The sequence below is a fragment of the Molothrus ater genome, chromosome 1 (assembly GCF_012460135.2).
Source record: "Molothrus ater isolate BHLD 08-10-18 breed brown headed cowbird chromosome 1, BPBGC_Mater_1.1, whole genome shotgun sequence".
NCBI classification, from domain to species: domain Eukaryota; kingdom Metazoa; phylum Chordata; class Aves; order Passeriformes; family Icteridae; genus Molothrus; species Molothrus ater.
Window position 1 is genome coordinate 82,889,192 of NC_050478.2, and position 16,276 is coordinate 82,905,467.

General features: G+C 54.5%; 1 protein-coding gene across 1 annotated transcript; it reads left to right on the forward strand.

The window, feature by feature from the left end:
* The first annotated feature begins 2,461 nt into the window (after positions 1 to 2,461).
* On the forward strand, positions 2,462 to 15,596 carry LOC118683976 (myosin-6-like). The gene is given in 40 exon segments (XM_036378619.1): positions 2,462 to 2,662; positions 3,165 to 3,207; positions 3,210 to 3,307; positions 3,893 to 4,049; positions 4,217 to 4,244; positions 4,341 to 4,449; positions 4,531 to 4,623; positions 4,746 to 4,809; positions 5,282 to 5,380; positions 5,523 to 5,626; positions 6,296 to 6,434; positions 6,520 to 6,788; positions 6,968 to 7,138; positions 7,276 to 7,585; positions 7,690 to 7,763; positions 7,901 to 7,988; positions 8,072 to 8,149; positions 8,152 to 8,188; positions 8,277 to 8,400; positions 8,598 to 8,734; positions 8,824 to 8,950; positions 9,059 to 9,187; positions 9,276 to 9,518; positions 9,752 to 9,928; positions 10,029 to 10,174; positions 10,251 to 10,341; positions 10,606 to 10,995; positions 11,085 to 11,211; positions 11,313 to 11,431; positions 11,819 to 12,015; positions 12,207 to 12,390; positions 12,466 to 12,631; positions 12,713 to 12,837; positions 12,919 to 13,227; positions 13,306 to 13,509; positions 13,700 to 13,825; positions 13,928 to 14,203; positions 14,639 to 14,734; positions 15,360 to 15,494; positions 15,576 to 15,596. Coding segments are annotated over 40 exon segments (5,811 nt in total).
* The last annotated feature ends 680 nt before the right edge of the window (positions 15,597 to 16,276 follow it).

Consider the following 16,276-nt stretch of genomic DNA (forward strand, 5'->3'; position numbering starts at 1 on the left):
TGGCGGCGCCGCAGGATGGACCCCAGGGGACCCCGGCGTGCGGGCGGCTCCCCTCCCCCGGCGAACTCGGGCCGGGGGAGGGTGGGGTAATGTGGTAATGTCTCTGTGGGGCCCTATGGGGACTCTATAGGGCGCTAAAAAGACTCTATGGGGATCTGTGGAGACTTTCTGTGGCTCCGTGGAGCAATTATGGGGCTCTGTAAGGGCTCTGTGGGGCAGCGGAGGTGGTCTGTGGGGCAGGAGAGGGGGATCTGTGGGGCACAATGGGGAGGTGGGGACCTCCCCGCCCGCGGGAATGTGTCACCTCGCGGGAACACTTGTCACCTCCTTGATGACAAAGTGGACACGGTGTTCGGGGACTGCAGCCAGACCCCCCCTCCCGCCCCGTCCCTCAGACCCCTGGCGGCCCCACGGCGCCTCACTGGATGGGGGGGGACGAGATAACAATCTCCCCCCCTCTCCAGTCGTGTCCCAATATAGACCTGGCAGGGTAGAGCTGTCACCACCCCACGGATGACAGGACATTGGCCAGGGACCCAGGCATCCCGGCCCCATAGGCACCCCCTCCACACAGGTCCCCGGAGTCCCAGCCCCATAGATCCCCTCCATGCACAAAGAACCCAGGGGTGCATCTGGGCTCCACAGATCCCACGCACACAAGAAAGCCAGGCATCTGAGACCCATAGAATCATCACAAACGCCACCAAAGCGCCCTGGTCCCAGAGATGACTCACACACACACAAGGGATCCTGGCACCTGGGCTCCCTAGTGCCCTCCGCCCCCCCGGCCCCCCACACCAGAGATCCAGACATCTAGGCTCCACAGACACCTCCTACACAAGGGACCCAGGCATCCAGGCCCCCTAGCCCACCCCACATCCCACCCCTACAAGAGGTCTGGACAGCCCTTGCTCACCCCTAGAGCTCTGCCCCATAGATCATTCTGTGGGGTGAATATGTGGGTCCTGGATGCCCGAGTCACTGGAGAGATGCCACCTTGTGGCTGGGGAAGCGGGGGGAGGTGCCCCCCTCCTCCTTTATCAGCCACCCCCTCCCCAGGAATGCTCCTCCCCATCCCATGATGGTCTATAAAGGCCTTGGGGCTGCGGGGCTGGCAGAGGTGTCGGCGTGGGGCAGAGAGGGAGAGGGTGGGGGACAAAGTGGGAATAAGGGATGTGGATATGAAGGGCTGGGGGAGGAAATGGGGGGCTATGGGGTGCACAGGAGGGTTATGGGACATATGGGGATCTATGGGACACAGGAATCTGTGGGGGAATATGGGGGACAAAGGGCTTATGGGACACATAGGGGTTCTCTGGGGTGTGGGGACCTGTGGGGTACACATGGGGTTATGAAGCAAGAAGGTATAAGAAACACTGAGAGGAACTGTAGGGGAAAGAGATTCATGGAGGCACAGCAATCTAGGGGACACTGATGGTCTGTGGGGCACCCAGGGTGCCTATGTGGCACAAGCAGGGCTATGGGGCACATGGGGTCTATGTGGCAAAGTGATCTATGGGGCATAAAGGGGTATATAGGGCAAAGAGGGTCTATAGGGGGCAAGAGGTGTAGCCCTACTCACCCTCTGCATGTTCTTCCAGCTTCCTTCATCTTACCTGCTAGATCCACAGACTCCAGGTGAGGGTGATGCTGTGGGGCAGCATGGGGATGGGTGCTTTGGGTGGGGGGAGTGGTGGGGCTATGCTGCTATAGGGTGTGTGTGTTGCTATAGGGTCTGCACATCACTATAGGGGATCCATACTTTGCTGTGGGAGTCTGCATGTAGGGCTGTGCAGGATTCTAAGGTTCCCTGCGTTGTTATAGGGGTTCCTGCACTGCTATGGGTCTCTGTGCATCACTGTAGGGATGCCTGAATCATTATGGGGGTCTGTGTGTGGCTATAGGGGTCTTTGTGCTGCAGGGGGCCATGCATCATTCCAGGGTTGTGGGGGTGCCTGCATCAGTACAGGAGTCTGTGCTTGGGGCTGTGCATGGGATTGGGGTCCCTGCATGACTATAGGGGTCTGCCCACAGCTACAGGGAGTCCGTGCACTGTGTAGGGCTCAATACATGGGGTCATGAATGGCTATAGGATTCTGTGCATGGGGCCATACACACCTATGAAGTCCTGTACATCACCATTAGGAGTCCTTTAATGGTTATAGGGGTCCCTGCAGGGAGTCCCTGAATCACTGCAGGAGTCTGTGCAGGGGGCAGACGACGTGGGTGTGCAAAGGGCTATAGGGCTCCCTGCACATCTGTCGGGACCCATGCGTGGGGCTGTGCACAGCTGCAAAGCTCTGTGTCTGGCTCTGGGGGTCTGCCACAGCCATAGGGGTCTGGCATGGCAATGGGCTCTGGCCAGTGGGGCTGTGTGGGGCCATGGGACAGGGGGCAGGACCCTGTGGCCACAGACTGACAGCCCCCAGGTGATACAGGGTCCGTGTCTGTGCGGGGCAGGATGGCGGACGCGGTGCTGGCAGCGCTGGGGGCGGCAGCGCCGTTCCTGCGGCCGGGGGAGCGGGAGCGGCTGGCAGCGCAGACCAGACCCTTCGACCCGCGCAGCGAGTGCTTCGTCCCCCACCCCCGGGAGGAGTTCGTGCGGGGACGGGTGACGGGGCGGCAAGGAGGGGAGGCCACCGTCCAGACTGAGCTGGGAGAGGTGGGCAACTGCGGAATGGGGGATGGGGGGGGAGGGGGAGGGGAGGGGGGCAAGGGGCCATGTGGGGCAAAGGGTTAATGAGGATGAGGGGGTAATGGAGGGAGGGGATAAGGATGGCAAGGGTTGATGGCAGATGGGGCATAGGGGGTAACTGGTGGGGGAAAAAAGAGGGGATTGGGCATCATGGGGGATGAGGAGTTGGTGGGAAGTAGGGGAGTGAAGAGTCAAGGAGGGAGGGATTAGTGGGATGAAATTTATGGGGGAGGGGTTAAAGGAGGGAGGGGGGTTGAAGGTTTGGGGGAAAGCAAATGGAGGAGGTAGAAACCATTTGATAGTGGTGGGGGCCCTGACCATTGAAGTCTCGCAACCGATGGGAGGTACCTCCCAAACCATAGGAGAGCCCTCTCAACCCATGGAAGAAATCCTACCAATGGAGCACCCCCTACCCCCAAGCCATGGATATCTCCCAACCCCCACCCCCACATCTTCCCATTCCCTCCAGACGGTGACCGTGAAGGAAGCTGACATTCACCAGCAGAACCCCCCAAATTTGACAAGATTGAGGACATGGCAATGCTGACCTTCCTCCATGAGCCTGCTGTCCTCTACAACCTCAAGGAGCGCTATGCCTCTTGGCTGATCTATGTGAGCCTTCTCACAAGCCCCTGGAGCACCTGGGAAGTAGGCCAGGCCTTCCCTACAGCCTATGGGATGGATGGAAACTAGTGACCCTTCCCTAAAGCTCTTGGGATACCTAGTACTAGATGGGGCTTCCAGAATATCTATGGGCCGCCTAAAACCTGGTGTGGCTTTTTCACAGACTTTGGGACACCTAGAACCTGATGGTCCTTTCTCCAGCCCCCTTGGGCCACCCAGACCAAAAATATCCCATTTCTAGACTGCCTCAGCCACCAAGACCTGAGATGTTGCATCACCTGACCCCTGTGGCCACCAGAGATCCAAGATGTCACTTCAATAGCTCCCTTGATAGGATATAATATGTTCCATCCCCAGACCCCTTGGGCCCCTGACAAGAGGTGTCCCATCTCTGTCCCAGCCCTCTGCATGTTGTGGACCACCCAGATCCAAGATGTCCCATCTCCAGCCCCTTTTCAGACAACCAAGATCAGGACGTCCCGTCACCACATCCCTTGGGCCACCCAGACCTAGGATGTCCCCACCAGGTGGGGTGGCACCTCCTGGCTCTGACCTGCCTGCCCTTTTCTTCAGACCTACTCGGGGCTCTTCTGTGTGACTGTCAACCCCTACAAGTGGTTGCCCGTCTACAATGCCGAGGTGGTGGCTGCCTACCGGGGAAAGAAGCGGAGTGAAGCTCCGCCCCACATCTTCTCCATCTCTGACAATGCCTACCAGAACATGCTGACAGGTAAGGATGTCCTGTGAGGACCTCAAACTAGAAGACCCCCTCCAATAAATGGCTCCTGACTTAGAACTTGTTCTCACCTGGGAGGATGGAGAACCTCAGCCTCAACCCCAAGACCGCAAGTATGTTTCCCAGCTTCATCCCACCTGACTCCTCTTTTTTCTTGGCAGACCGAGAGAACCAGTCCATCCTCATCACGTAAGGCCCTGCTTTGTCCAGCCCTGCCCCAGAGCAGTGGGGTGGGATGAAGGACCCACCAGGATGTTTTCCAATATCTCACTGTTGGTCCCCCAGTGGAGAATCCGGGGCGGGGAAGACAGTCAACACCAAGAGGGTCATCCAATACTTCGCCAGCATTGCTGCCATTGGCGACCGCAAGAAGGAGGTGACCAATAGCAGCAAGGTGAGTTCCTCAGTCCATGTACCCTTGGCAGAGAGTGTACCCCAGTGGTATCCACACCCAGCATTGTCCCACCCCATCCAGGGCACCCTGGAAGACCAAATCATCCAGGCCAACCCTGCCTTGGAGGCCTTCGGCAATGCCAAGACCCTCCGCAATGACAACTCCTCCCGATTTGTGAGTGATGGGGGTGGGTTGTATCAGGAAGGGTCTGTGGGACAGTTTGTGGGACAGGATCTATGGTGTGGGATCTGGTGTGTGAAGGCAGCCACCTCCACCTCCTGCTGCTGCTTTCCCAGGGAAAGTTCATCCGGATCCATTTCGGGGCCACCGGGAAGTTGGCATCAGCTGACATTGAGACCTGTGAGTGGGTTAAGAGCTCAGTGAGAAGCTGTCTTGTAGTCCATTATCCATCCATGGATTTATTCATCCATCCTAGGACTCATCCATGTATGGACTCCTCCATCCACCCATGAACTTCATCCATCCACCCAGGAGCTCCATTCATCCACACATACCTCCCTTCTTCCCTCAATCCAGTCACCTCTTCATCTCCATCTCCTTATCCCACCCCTGACCTGACCCTCCATCTCCAATTCTTTGTCCCTCCATCTTGTGTCTACCTCCCTCTTTCCTTGCTTGCCTCCCCTTCACCCATGTCCATCCCTTCATCTGTCTTCATGGTTGATGGATCCATCATCTCATCCCTCTATCCATCTGACCTTCCATTTTCCTCTCTCTTCCTCCGTCTCCTCATCCCACCATCCATCTCTCCATATCTCAATCCATCTCCTCACCCCAACCTCTATCCCCCTTCTCTCCATATCCACCTCAGACCTCCTGGAGAAGTCCCGTGTCATTTTCCAGCTGAAGGCTGAGAGGAACTACCACATCTTTTACCAGATCCTTTCCAACAAGAAGCCAGAGCTTCTGGGTGAGTAGGATGCTTGTCCTTGAGTCTTCTACCTCCTCTTCTCCAATTCTCCGCTCCTTCCTGGGGCAATTGAGGATGATTTGAGGCTGTTTAGCCAGTGCAAATGCTCAGTTTTTCTCTCTATCCTGGCCCCACGGAACAGAGATGCTTCTCATCACGAACAACCCCTATGACTACAGTTATGTCTCCCAAGGAGAGGTGACTGTGGCCTCCATCGATGACTCTGAGGAGCTGTTGGCAACTGACGTAAGTGGTGGGGTGGGCAGGTGAACATCCCCGTGATGAATTGAGGGTGAAGTGCCATGTGGATGGTTGAGATTGTAGAAAATGGATGGGTGGAGGAGAGGAGGAACATAGGGATGAGAGGTGGAAGATAGGAAGGGTGGAAGATGGTGCGTTGGTGAATGGGATGATGTGGGGTGAGGGATAGGAGGTAGGACAGGAGGCAGGGAGTGGAGGAGGCTTTGGATGGAGATAAAAACCGTACTTAGGTGGTGGAGTACTTAGGTGAACAGATGTGTCCATGGGTGAACAAGTCCTTAAACAGATAGATGAGTCCATGGATGTATGGATGGAGTTAATGGTGAATGGATGACTCCATGGATGGATGACTCCATAAATGGATGAGTCTATGGATGGATGAATGGTTAGAAGAGTCCATGGATAGGTAAATGGATGAATGTAGTCCTCGGATAGATGGATGGATGTATCCATGTATGGATGGACAGCTAGATCCATGGAGACATGAGTCCTCACATGTATGGATGGGTGAATCCATAATGGGAAAGTCCATGGGTGGATGAGTCAGCAGATGGACAGAGGCGTTGATGATCCAGAAGGGCAGAGAGACACAAATAGTGGCCAGCAGAAAGCCATGACCACAGCTGGTGGCAAGGCCCTCTCCCTATCACCCAGAGCGCTTTTGATGTCCTGGGCTTCACGGCCGAGGAGAAGGCTGGTGTCTACAAGCTGACGGGCGCCATCATGCACTTTGGCAACATGAAGTTCAAGCAGAAGCAACGGGAAGAGCAGGCAGAACCAGATGGTACTGAAGGTGAGTGGGTACAGGATGACATGGGTCTTGGGATCACCAGGTTACGTGGAATCTGACAGCACGTCTTTTTCTTGATGCTCTGCAGATGCTGACAAGTCAGCCTACTTGATGGGGCTGAACTCAGCTGATCTTCTCAAGGGGTTGTGTCACCCCCGGGTAAAGGTGGGCAATGAGTATGTCACCAAGGGGCAGAATGTCCAGCAGGTGTACTACTCCATTGGGGCCTTGGCCAAGGCTGTATATGAGAAGATGTTCAACTGGATGGTGGTGAGGATCAACAACTCCCTGGACACTAAGCAGCCAAGGCAGTACTTCATTGGTGTGCTAGACATCGCTGGATTTGAGATCTTTGATGTGAGGACTGAGGGGGTGGCAGGGTGTTTGTCCTCTTGGGGGTTGTGTGGGGCCTCTTGGGTGTTGAGTTGACTTCATTGACACTACTGGGCATTCTGTTGACCCAGCTGGGGCTCAGGTTCACCTATCAGACATTCTGTTGAATGCCAGTTAACCTCATCTTCTCTCTTCTTCCCCAGTTCAACAGCTTTGAGCAGCTCTGCATCAACTTCACCAATGAGAAGCTGCAGCAGTTTTTCAACCACCACATGTTCGTACTGGAGCAGGAGGAATACAAGAAGGAGGGCATTGAGTGGGAGTTCATTGACTTTGGCATGGACCTCCAGGCCTGCATTGACCTCATTGAGAAGGTATCACCTCCCTCAGGGTCTTGTGTGGGCTGAAAGGACTTTGGGGGAAGGGCCCTTTCAGTTGAAGCCTGCCAAGAGCCCCAAAGTTGATCAGCTGGGTTGTGCTTGGTGTCCTCCACCACCACTTTTCTTCCTAGCCTATGGGGATCATGTCCATCCTGGAGGAAGAGTGCATGTTTCCCAAAGCCTCAGACATGACCTTCAAGGCCAAGCTCTTTGATAATCACCTGGGCAAGTCAGCCAACTTTGGGAAGCCACGCAATGTCAAGGGGAAGCCAGAGGCCCATTTCTCTCTTGTCCACTATGCTGGCACAGTGGACTACAATATCATCGGGTGGCTGGAGAAGAACAAGGACCCCCTCAATGAGACAGTGGTGGGGCTCTACCAGAAATCAGCCCTGAAGCTCTTGGCCAACCTCTTCTCCAACTACGCTGGGGCAGATGCTGGTGGGTGAATGGATGATAGGGTGATGGAGCAATGAGTTGATGGAGAAGACTACTGTCCACTAGTCAGCCTCTTTCCTCTGTTACCCTCTCCCTCTTCTCTCCAGGTGGTGATGGAGGGAAGGGGAAAGGAGCCAAGAAGAAAGGTTCCTCCTTTCAGACCGTCTCAGCACTGCATCGGGTGAGTGACCTACATAGAGGATCCAGTTTGGGGCAATGGGAGGACAATCTCCTGAGCGGTGGAAGACCCCTTCAGTCCCACAGACCCTCTCTTGCTCTCTCATTAGTCAGCTTCTTCTCTCCTCCCTCCCTCAACAGGAGAACCTAAACAAGCTGATGGCCAACCTTAAGACTACCCACCCTCACTTTGTCCGCTGCATCATCCCCAATGAGCGGAAGGAGCCGGGTGAGCACAGGGCAGGGCTGAGGGCAGGGAAAAGGGTGGAAGGTGTGGCTTGTGGCTGAGACAACCCCTTGACCCACTGCCAGGTGTGATGGACAATCCCCTGGTAATGCACCAGCTTCGCTGCAATGGAGTGCTAGAGGGCATCCGCATCTGCCGCAAGGGCTTCCCAATCGCATCCTCTATGGGGACTTCCGACAGCGGTAGGCACAGAGGAGAAAATGTGGGGATGGTGTGGACAGCCCCACTGGGGCCTGACCTCAGGCTTTTCCTGTCCTCTCTGGTCACCAGGTACCGCATCCTGAACCCTGCTGCCATCCCTGAGGGACAGTTCATTGACAGTCGCAAGGGTGCTGAAAAGCTCCTGGGATCCATTGACATTGACCATAACCAGTACAAATTTGGACACACCAAGGTAAGGGCACATGGTGTCTCCATGGTCCTACCACCCCTGGGGTCATGTGACCCCATGGTCTTACCACTGATGTGTCTACCTCTCTATCCACCCCACTATCAGTTGCTTCATTCCCCCAACAACCCATCAAGCCATTTATCTGTCCATGAACTCTTCCCAACCAATTCACCCTTTCACTTGCCTCCTTCATCCATCAGGTCTTCTTCAAGGCTGGGCTGCTAGGACTTCTGGAGGAGATGCGGGATGAGCGCCTCTCCCGCATCATCACCCGCATCCAGGCTCAGGCCCGAGGGCAGCTCATGCGCATTGAGTTCAAAAAGATCCTGGAACGCCGGTGAGAGGGGAAGGGTCTTTCTCCTTGAGAAGGGATGTCTGGTGGGTCACCAGATTGGTGGAGTAGTGGCATCTGTGTCACCATTCTAGGGACTCACTGCTGGTGATCCAGTGGAACATCAGGGCCTTCATGGGGGTGAAGAACTGGCCTTGGATGAAGCTCTACTTCAAGATCAAGCCCTTGTTAAAGAGTGCTGAGACAGAGAAGGAGATGCAGGTGGGAGGAGGTGATGAGACGGGCAGCTTGGGATCCAAAATGGATTAGGTGGGGTGGATGGATGGAGGGGATTGGATGTGGCTACTGGTCTCCTGGGTTCTTGTTTAGAACATGAAGGAAGAGTTTGGGCGGCTGAAGGAGGCCCTGGAGAAGTCGGAGACCCGGCGCAAGGAGCTGGAGGAGAAGATGGTCTCCATGCTGCAGGAGAAGAATGACCTTCAGCTCCAAGTGCAGGCCGTAAGTGAGACTGCCTCAAAAAACTATGTCGGGGGGGTGACCAGCAGCCCTCCAGGGCCACCCTACTTCCTCTACCACTCTGACACAGGAGCAGGACAACCTCAATGATGCTGAGGAGCGCTGTGACCAGCTGATCAAGAACAAAATCCAGCTGGAGGCCAAGGTGAAGGAGCTGACAGAGAGACTGGAGGATGAGGAAGAGATGAATGCAGAGCTGACAGCTAGGAAGAGGAAGCTGGAGGATGAGTGTTCAGAGCTGAAAAAGGATATTGATGATCTAGAGCTGACTCTGGCCAAGGTGGAGAAGGAGAAACATGCCACTGAGAACAAGGTGAGGGTGGAGACAAGCCTTGACCTTAAGTTGTGGGGATTTGGATCAACACAATCTGGTTGTGTGGGGTTGAGGAGATCCAGGGCTAGTTGATCTGGGCTACATGAAGACTCAACATCCTTTGGGTTCTCTACCACTGCAGTTGCCTCATTGGCCAAGGACAACAGCAATATCACACAGCTTTGTCCTACCTCTGGTACCAAGCTGGAGACCTAGTGTTTCTCCTCCTTCAGGTCAAGAACCTCACAGAGGAGATGGCTGGGCTGGATGAAACCATTGCAAAACTAACAAAGGAAAAGAAGGCCCTGCAAGAATCTCACCAGCAGACACTGGATGACCTGCAGGCAGAGGAAGACAAAGTCAACACCCTGACAAAGGCCAAACTCAAGATGGAACAGCAAGTGGATGATGTGAGTGTGGTCTGGTCCTACCATGAATAGTGCTAAGGAGCTTTCTGGGGCAGATACGACAGAAAACTGAGGTTCTCCCCATTTCCATGTTTCCACACAGCTTGAAGGCTCCCTGGAACAGGAGAAGAAGGTCCGGATGGACCTGGAACGGGCCAAAAGGAAGCTGGAAGGTGACTTGAAGCTAACCCAGGAGAATATCATGGACCTGGAGAATGACAAGCAGCAGCTGGAGGAGAAGCTCAAGAAGTAAAAATAGACCTCTTTCCTCAATCTAAACTGGGGGCAAGGGCAGGACCTTACTGGTAACTGCTTTCATTTTCAGGAAGGAGTTTGAGATCAACCAGCAGAACAGCAAAATTGAGGATGAGCAGGCTCTGGCTCTGCAGCTCCAGAAGAAGCTGAAAGAGCTGCAGGTGAGGGATCTATTCTCTGCTTATTTGGGCTGGCCTGGAGAGTTTCTGGCTGGTTGGGTTGAGCTGAAGAGTCTCTATCTGGTTAGGCTGAGTTTAGGAGTTTTCAGTTGGCTGACAAATGTTCAGATGTCTGGCATGAGCTGAAGTGTTTTCAGCTTATTGGGGTGAGTTGGGTTGAAAAGTCTCCAGCTCAATTGGTTGAGTTGAGTGGAGGAGTTAGGTGGAGCCAAGTCTGCTGACATCAGCTCCATCCCTGGAGCACAGGCACGGATTGAGGAGCTGGAGGAGGAGCTGGAAGCAGAGCGGACAGGCAGAGCCAAGGTGGAGAAGCTGCGCTCAGACCTGTCACGAGAGCTAGAGGAGATCAGCGAGCGGCTGGAGGAGGCAGGTGGTGTCACTTCAGTGCAGATTGAGCTCAACAAGAAGCGGGAGGCAGAGTTCCAGAAGATGCGGCGGGACCTGGAGGAGGCCACGCTGCAGCATGAGGCCACGGCTGCTGCACTGCGCAAGAAGCACGCCGACAGTGTGGCCGAGCTCAGCGAGCAGATCGACAACTTACAGCGTGTCAAGCAGAAGCTGGAGAAGGAGAAGAGTGAGCTCAAGCTGGAGCTGGATGACCTCAGCTCCAACATGGAGCAACTCATAAAAGCCAAGGTAGAAAGAGGCCAAGGTGGACATCTTATCTCCACCATGGGCATCATTCTCCTACTTCATTCCTTCCCTCCATACTTTTCTCCTCCAAGGTGGGCATGGAGAAGATCTCTCGCACCATGGAGGATCAGGCAGCTGAACACCGGGCCAAGCTGGAGGAGACACAACGAGTCCTCAATGACACCAGTACCCAACGGGCGAAGCTCCAGACTGAGAATGGTGCAAACCCTGACCCACCATACCCCTCACTCCACATCCTCAGCCCTTGTCCCATATCTTCAATCCCTGCCACACCTTGAAAACCTGCCCTACCTCTGCAGGAGAGCTGTCCCGCCAGCTGGAGGAAAAGGAGGCCCTTGTCTCTCAATTAACTAGGGGCAAGCAGTCATACACCCAGCAGATGGAGGACTTGAAGAGGCAGCTGGAGGAGGAGATGAAGGTGAGGTTTGTAGGATGGCTAATAGGGTCTCCTTCAACCTTATGGTTGTAGCACCACGTAGAATTAAAGTTCAGGCCAGTTCAGTGGGGTGGTTGCATCTAAGAGTGGTTGAGTTGGGTTGCATTGGTCTAACAGCTGAGAGGTTGGGCTGGGCAGGTCAGTTCTGAAGCAGCTGGGTTGGTCTAGGAGTGATTGGGTGGCACAGGATATGGGGAAGTCAAACTGGGCCAGCCTAGATGTACCCATCTTTACATCGTTCTGTGTCTAGATGTGCTGAATTTGGGTGGAATGATCTAGAGAATGTTTGATTGAGAAATACCAGTGCTTACTGAGTTTGAGGACCTACACATAGGTCAACTTCACCTACTCCTTGCCTCTTCCTCCCAGGCCAAGAATGCACTGGCCCATGCCCTGCAGTCAGCCCGGCATGACTGCGACCTTCTGAGGGAGCAGTATGAGGAGGAGACAGAGGCCAAGGCTGAGCTCCAGCGCTCACTCTCCAAGGCCAACTCTGAGGTGGCACAGTGGAGGACCAAGTATGAGACAGATGCCATCCAGCGCACTGAGGAACTGGAGGAGGCCAAGTGAGTCATCTCCCCATGAAGGGAGCTTCTGTGGGGCAGGGAAGAGGGCACACCCTTCCATTGTAGAAGAATCTGGAGAAGGTATAGGGATCTGGAGTTGGTAGAAATCCAGAGCCTCAGCCAATGAATAGGTCGAATAAGGTTTGAGTTGGCCCACTTGGTCACCACAGCTAGGTTTTCTCCCACAACAGGAAGAAGCTGGCCCAGAGGCTGCAGGAGGCTGAGGAGGCAGTGGAGGCGGTCAATGCCAAGTGTTCCTCCCTGGAGAAGACCAAACACCGTCTGCAAAATGAGATTGAGGACCTGATGGCAGATGTGGAGCGGTCAAATGCAGCAGCAGCTGCGTTGGACAAGAAGCAGAGAAACTTTGACAAAGTAGGAGGACGCAGTGGTGAGACAGGAGCAGACGGGAGACACAGGGACAGAGAGTGACACCTAGCTTTGTTTCAGATCTTGTCTGAGTGGAAGCAGAAGTTTGAAGAGTCACAGATGGAGTTAGAGGCATCACAGAAAGAGGCCAGGTCCCTCAGCACTGAGCTCTTCAAGCTGAAGAATGCCTATGAGGAATCACTTGAGCACCTGGAGACATTCAAACGGGAGAACAAGAACCTCCAAGGTGAGACCATGGTACTCCCCCTGCCCATCTTTTTGTATTCCACCACTTTCCACCAAGTCTGATTGGTTATCATCTGGGCAGAGGAGATCTCGGACCTGACGGAGCAGCTGGGTGGCAGCCACAAGACCATCCACGAACTGGAGAAGGTCCGGAAGCAGCTGGATGCTGAGAAACTGGAGCTCCAAGCTGCATTAGAGGAGGCTGAGGTGAGCCAAATCACATCTCCATGAGTCCCAAGTTGTCCAAGTCTTCTCTGTGTCCCTCTAATTTCTCTCTGTCTCCACCAGGCCTCTCTGGAGCATGAGGAGGGAAAGATCCTGAGGGCCCAACTGGAGTTCAACCAGGTCAAGGCAGATTATGAGCGCAAGCTGGCCGAGAAGGATGAGGAGATGGAGCAGGCCAAGCGCAATCACCTGCGGGTGGTGGACTCACTGCAGACCTCGCTGGATGCTGAGACCCGGAGCCGCAACGAGGCCCTGAGGCTGAAGAAGAAGATGGAGGGTGACCTCAATGAGATGGAGATTCAGCTCAGCCATGCCAATCGCGTGGCTGCTGAAGCTCAGTCCCACCTGAAAGGAGCCCAGGCTCACCTCAAGGTGGGATTACCCACCTATAAGGAGGTCTTCCTAGCTCCCTGAGCTGCTGGCTGATGTCCATTCTGTATATCCCAACAGGACACCCAACTGCAGCTGGATGATGTGGTAAGAGCCAATGAGGACCTGAAGGAGAATATTGCCATCGTGGAGAGGAGAAACAACCTTCTGCAGTCAGAGCTGGAGGAGATGCAGGCAGTGGTGGAACAGACTGAGAGGGCCCGCAAGTTGGCTGAGCAGGAGCTGATTGAGGCCAGCGAGAGGGTCCAGCTTCTCCACTCACAGGTGAGACATCACACACTTTCAAGCATAGAGGTCACCTCCATCCAATGGATATGGGCTTCTAATGGGTTGAGTTACCTTTAAGCCTGCAGAGTTGGAAGGGAGTTGGGGGGGCATTAAGTACTGGGTGGCTGAAGAAGGATGGGTCAGCAGTTCAAGAGACACCTCCTGAGATCCTCTCCTCTAACTCCAGAACACCAGCCTCATCAACCAGAAGAAGAAGATGGAGGCTGACATCTCCCAGCTGCAGACAGAGGTGGAAGAGGCCATCCAGGAGTGCAGGAATGCTGAGGAGAAGGCCAAGAAAGCCATCACTGATGTGAGTGCCATGGTGGGACCTATGTCTAGGACAACTTCCACTGAAGGGTGAAGGAGAGCATGCTTTGGTCCTCCTTCCCTGCTTGCTTCTCTCCTTGGGCAGGCGGCCATGATGGCAGAGGAGCTGAAGAAGGAGCAGGACACCAGTGCCCATCTGGAACGGATGAAGAAGAACATGGAGCAGACCATCAAGGACCTGCAGATGAGGCTGGATGAGGCCGAGCAGCTGGCCCTCAAAGGGGGCAAGAAGCAGCTGCAGAAGCTGGAGGCTCGTGTGCGGGAGCTGGAGAATGAGCTGGAGGCTGAGCAGAAGCGCAATGCTGAGAGCATTAAGGGTCTCCGCAAGTCCGAGCGTCGTGTCAAGGAACTCAGCTACCAGGTGGGGTTCCTGGGATGACCGAGGTCAATTCCTGCCCCTTGGACATAGAGCCTCATATCTCATGCTGGACATGATCTAGAACATGGCTGACCTGCTGGCCAGAGAGATACAGGCTGTCTAGATTTGATACTAGACTACCCACTGCATGTATGTCTGATACTGCAGTGGGATCCAGAACATTGTCTGGGTCATGAGGCACCCAGGTCATCTCTCAGTGTCCCAGCATCCATGGAGTCTCTCCATGTTCCATCCCCTGACCTCATCAGGGGAAAGAAGACATCCACCTCCTGCTCCCAGAGCTGAGGCCACCCACAGACCTAGAGAGGCTCCAATCCCCAAGAACATCAGTAACTGTCTCCTGACCCTCGTAGCTTGGGTGGTGATTACAAGCGCAGGTAGGGTCAAGTTCTGATCCATGTGTGTCTCACCCTACAGACGGAGGAAGACCGTAAAAATATGATCCGGCTCCAAGACCTCGTGGACAAGCTCCAGCTGAAGGTCAAGGCCTACAAGAGACAGGCAGAGGAGGCGGTGAGCACTGGGCAGGCAGCCATGGGATCACCCCCCCTTCCCCGCCCTGGAGGGGACAGTGTGGGTTTAGGATGTGAGAGAGGATGTGGGGAGTAGCAGGAGACCTTGAGGCGAGGTGATCAAGGGGTGGGGTATTGGGGTATTAGGGGGTGAGGAGGGTGGGTTGGTGATGGGATTGAGAGATGATGGTTGGATGTGGGAAGTGGCGGAAGTGGCGGAAGTGGCGGAAGTGGCGGAAGTGGCGGAAGGAAGGAAGGAAGGAAGGAAGGAAGGAAGGAAGGAAGGAAGGAAGGAAGGAAGGAAGGAAGGAAGGAAGGAAGGAAGGAAGGAAGGAAGGAAGGCTGGCTCGAAGCTTATGTGGGTGGAAGATTAAATGGATGGATGGATGGATGGATGGATGGATGGATGGATGGATGGATGGATGGATGGATGGATGGATGGATGCACAGATCATTGAATAGATGGTTGGGTTGTTCAAAAATAGAATGTCTGAAGAAACATAACAGGTGTTTCTATTGTGGGCCAGATGGAGCAATAAAAAAGTCAGATTTATGGGGAGCAGAGGGGGTGGCAGGAGGCCAGACAGAGCTGTGTGGGAGCCTCACTGGTGTCCCTGCACCCTCAGGAGGAACAGGCCAACACCAACCTGGCCAAGTTCCGCAAGGCGCAGCACGAGCTGGATGAGGCAGAGGAGCGTGCCGACATTGCCGAGTCCCAGGTCAACAAGCTGCGGGCCAAGAGCCGTGACATTGGAGCCAAGGTGGGACTTTCCCCTGCCCACAGGTGCCTCATGGGCTGCCCCATGGCTACCCCCCAACATCCCCTTTTTCTCTTCCCTCAGAAGGGACTCAATGAAGAGTGAAGATCCGGATCCCCAAGTATCCTACCTGAACCTGCAGCTGTCCCATTTAGACTTCCAAGTGCCCAACTCCCCCTAGCCCCCCAAGCTTGGAAAGCCAATAAAAAACATTGAGCAGCAGCCGTTTGTGTGGGGTTGGATTTGTGTGGGGAGGGTGTGGTTATCCCATTGTATGGCACCTGTAATATGGATGGAGCCCATACAAGTTTCTAGTAAATCTGAAATTTATGAAGAAAAAATTTATGGGATGTGGAAAAAGGGACAAGCCACGTGGGAGCATTGTCAGAGCATTCAGGGATGCAGCGAGGAAGGCCAAAGTCACCTTGGAATTGAATCTGGCAAGGGATAACATGGAAAACAAGAAGGGCTTTTACAGGTATATCAGCAGCAAAAGGAAGATTAGAGAAAATATGAGGCCACTGCTGAATCAGATGAGAGAGCACCTCTATGGAGAAGGACCTGGGAGTCTTGGTGGATAACAAGCTGAGCTGGCAGTGTGTCCTTGGGGCCAGGAGGGCCAATAGTCTCCTGAGTGCATTGGGAAGTGTGTGACCAGAGGGTCAAAGGAGATGATCCTGCCCCTCTATCTCAACTATTCAGTCATAGTGAGGCCACATCTGCTGTGGTTCCAGTTCTGGGCTACTCAGCACAAGAAAGACAAGGAGCTACTGGAGAGGGTCCAG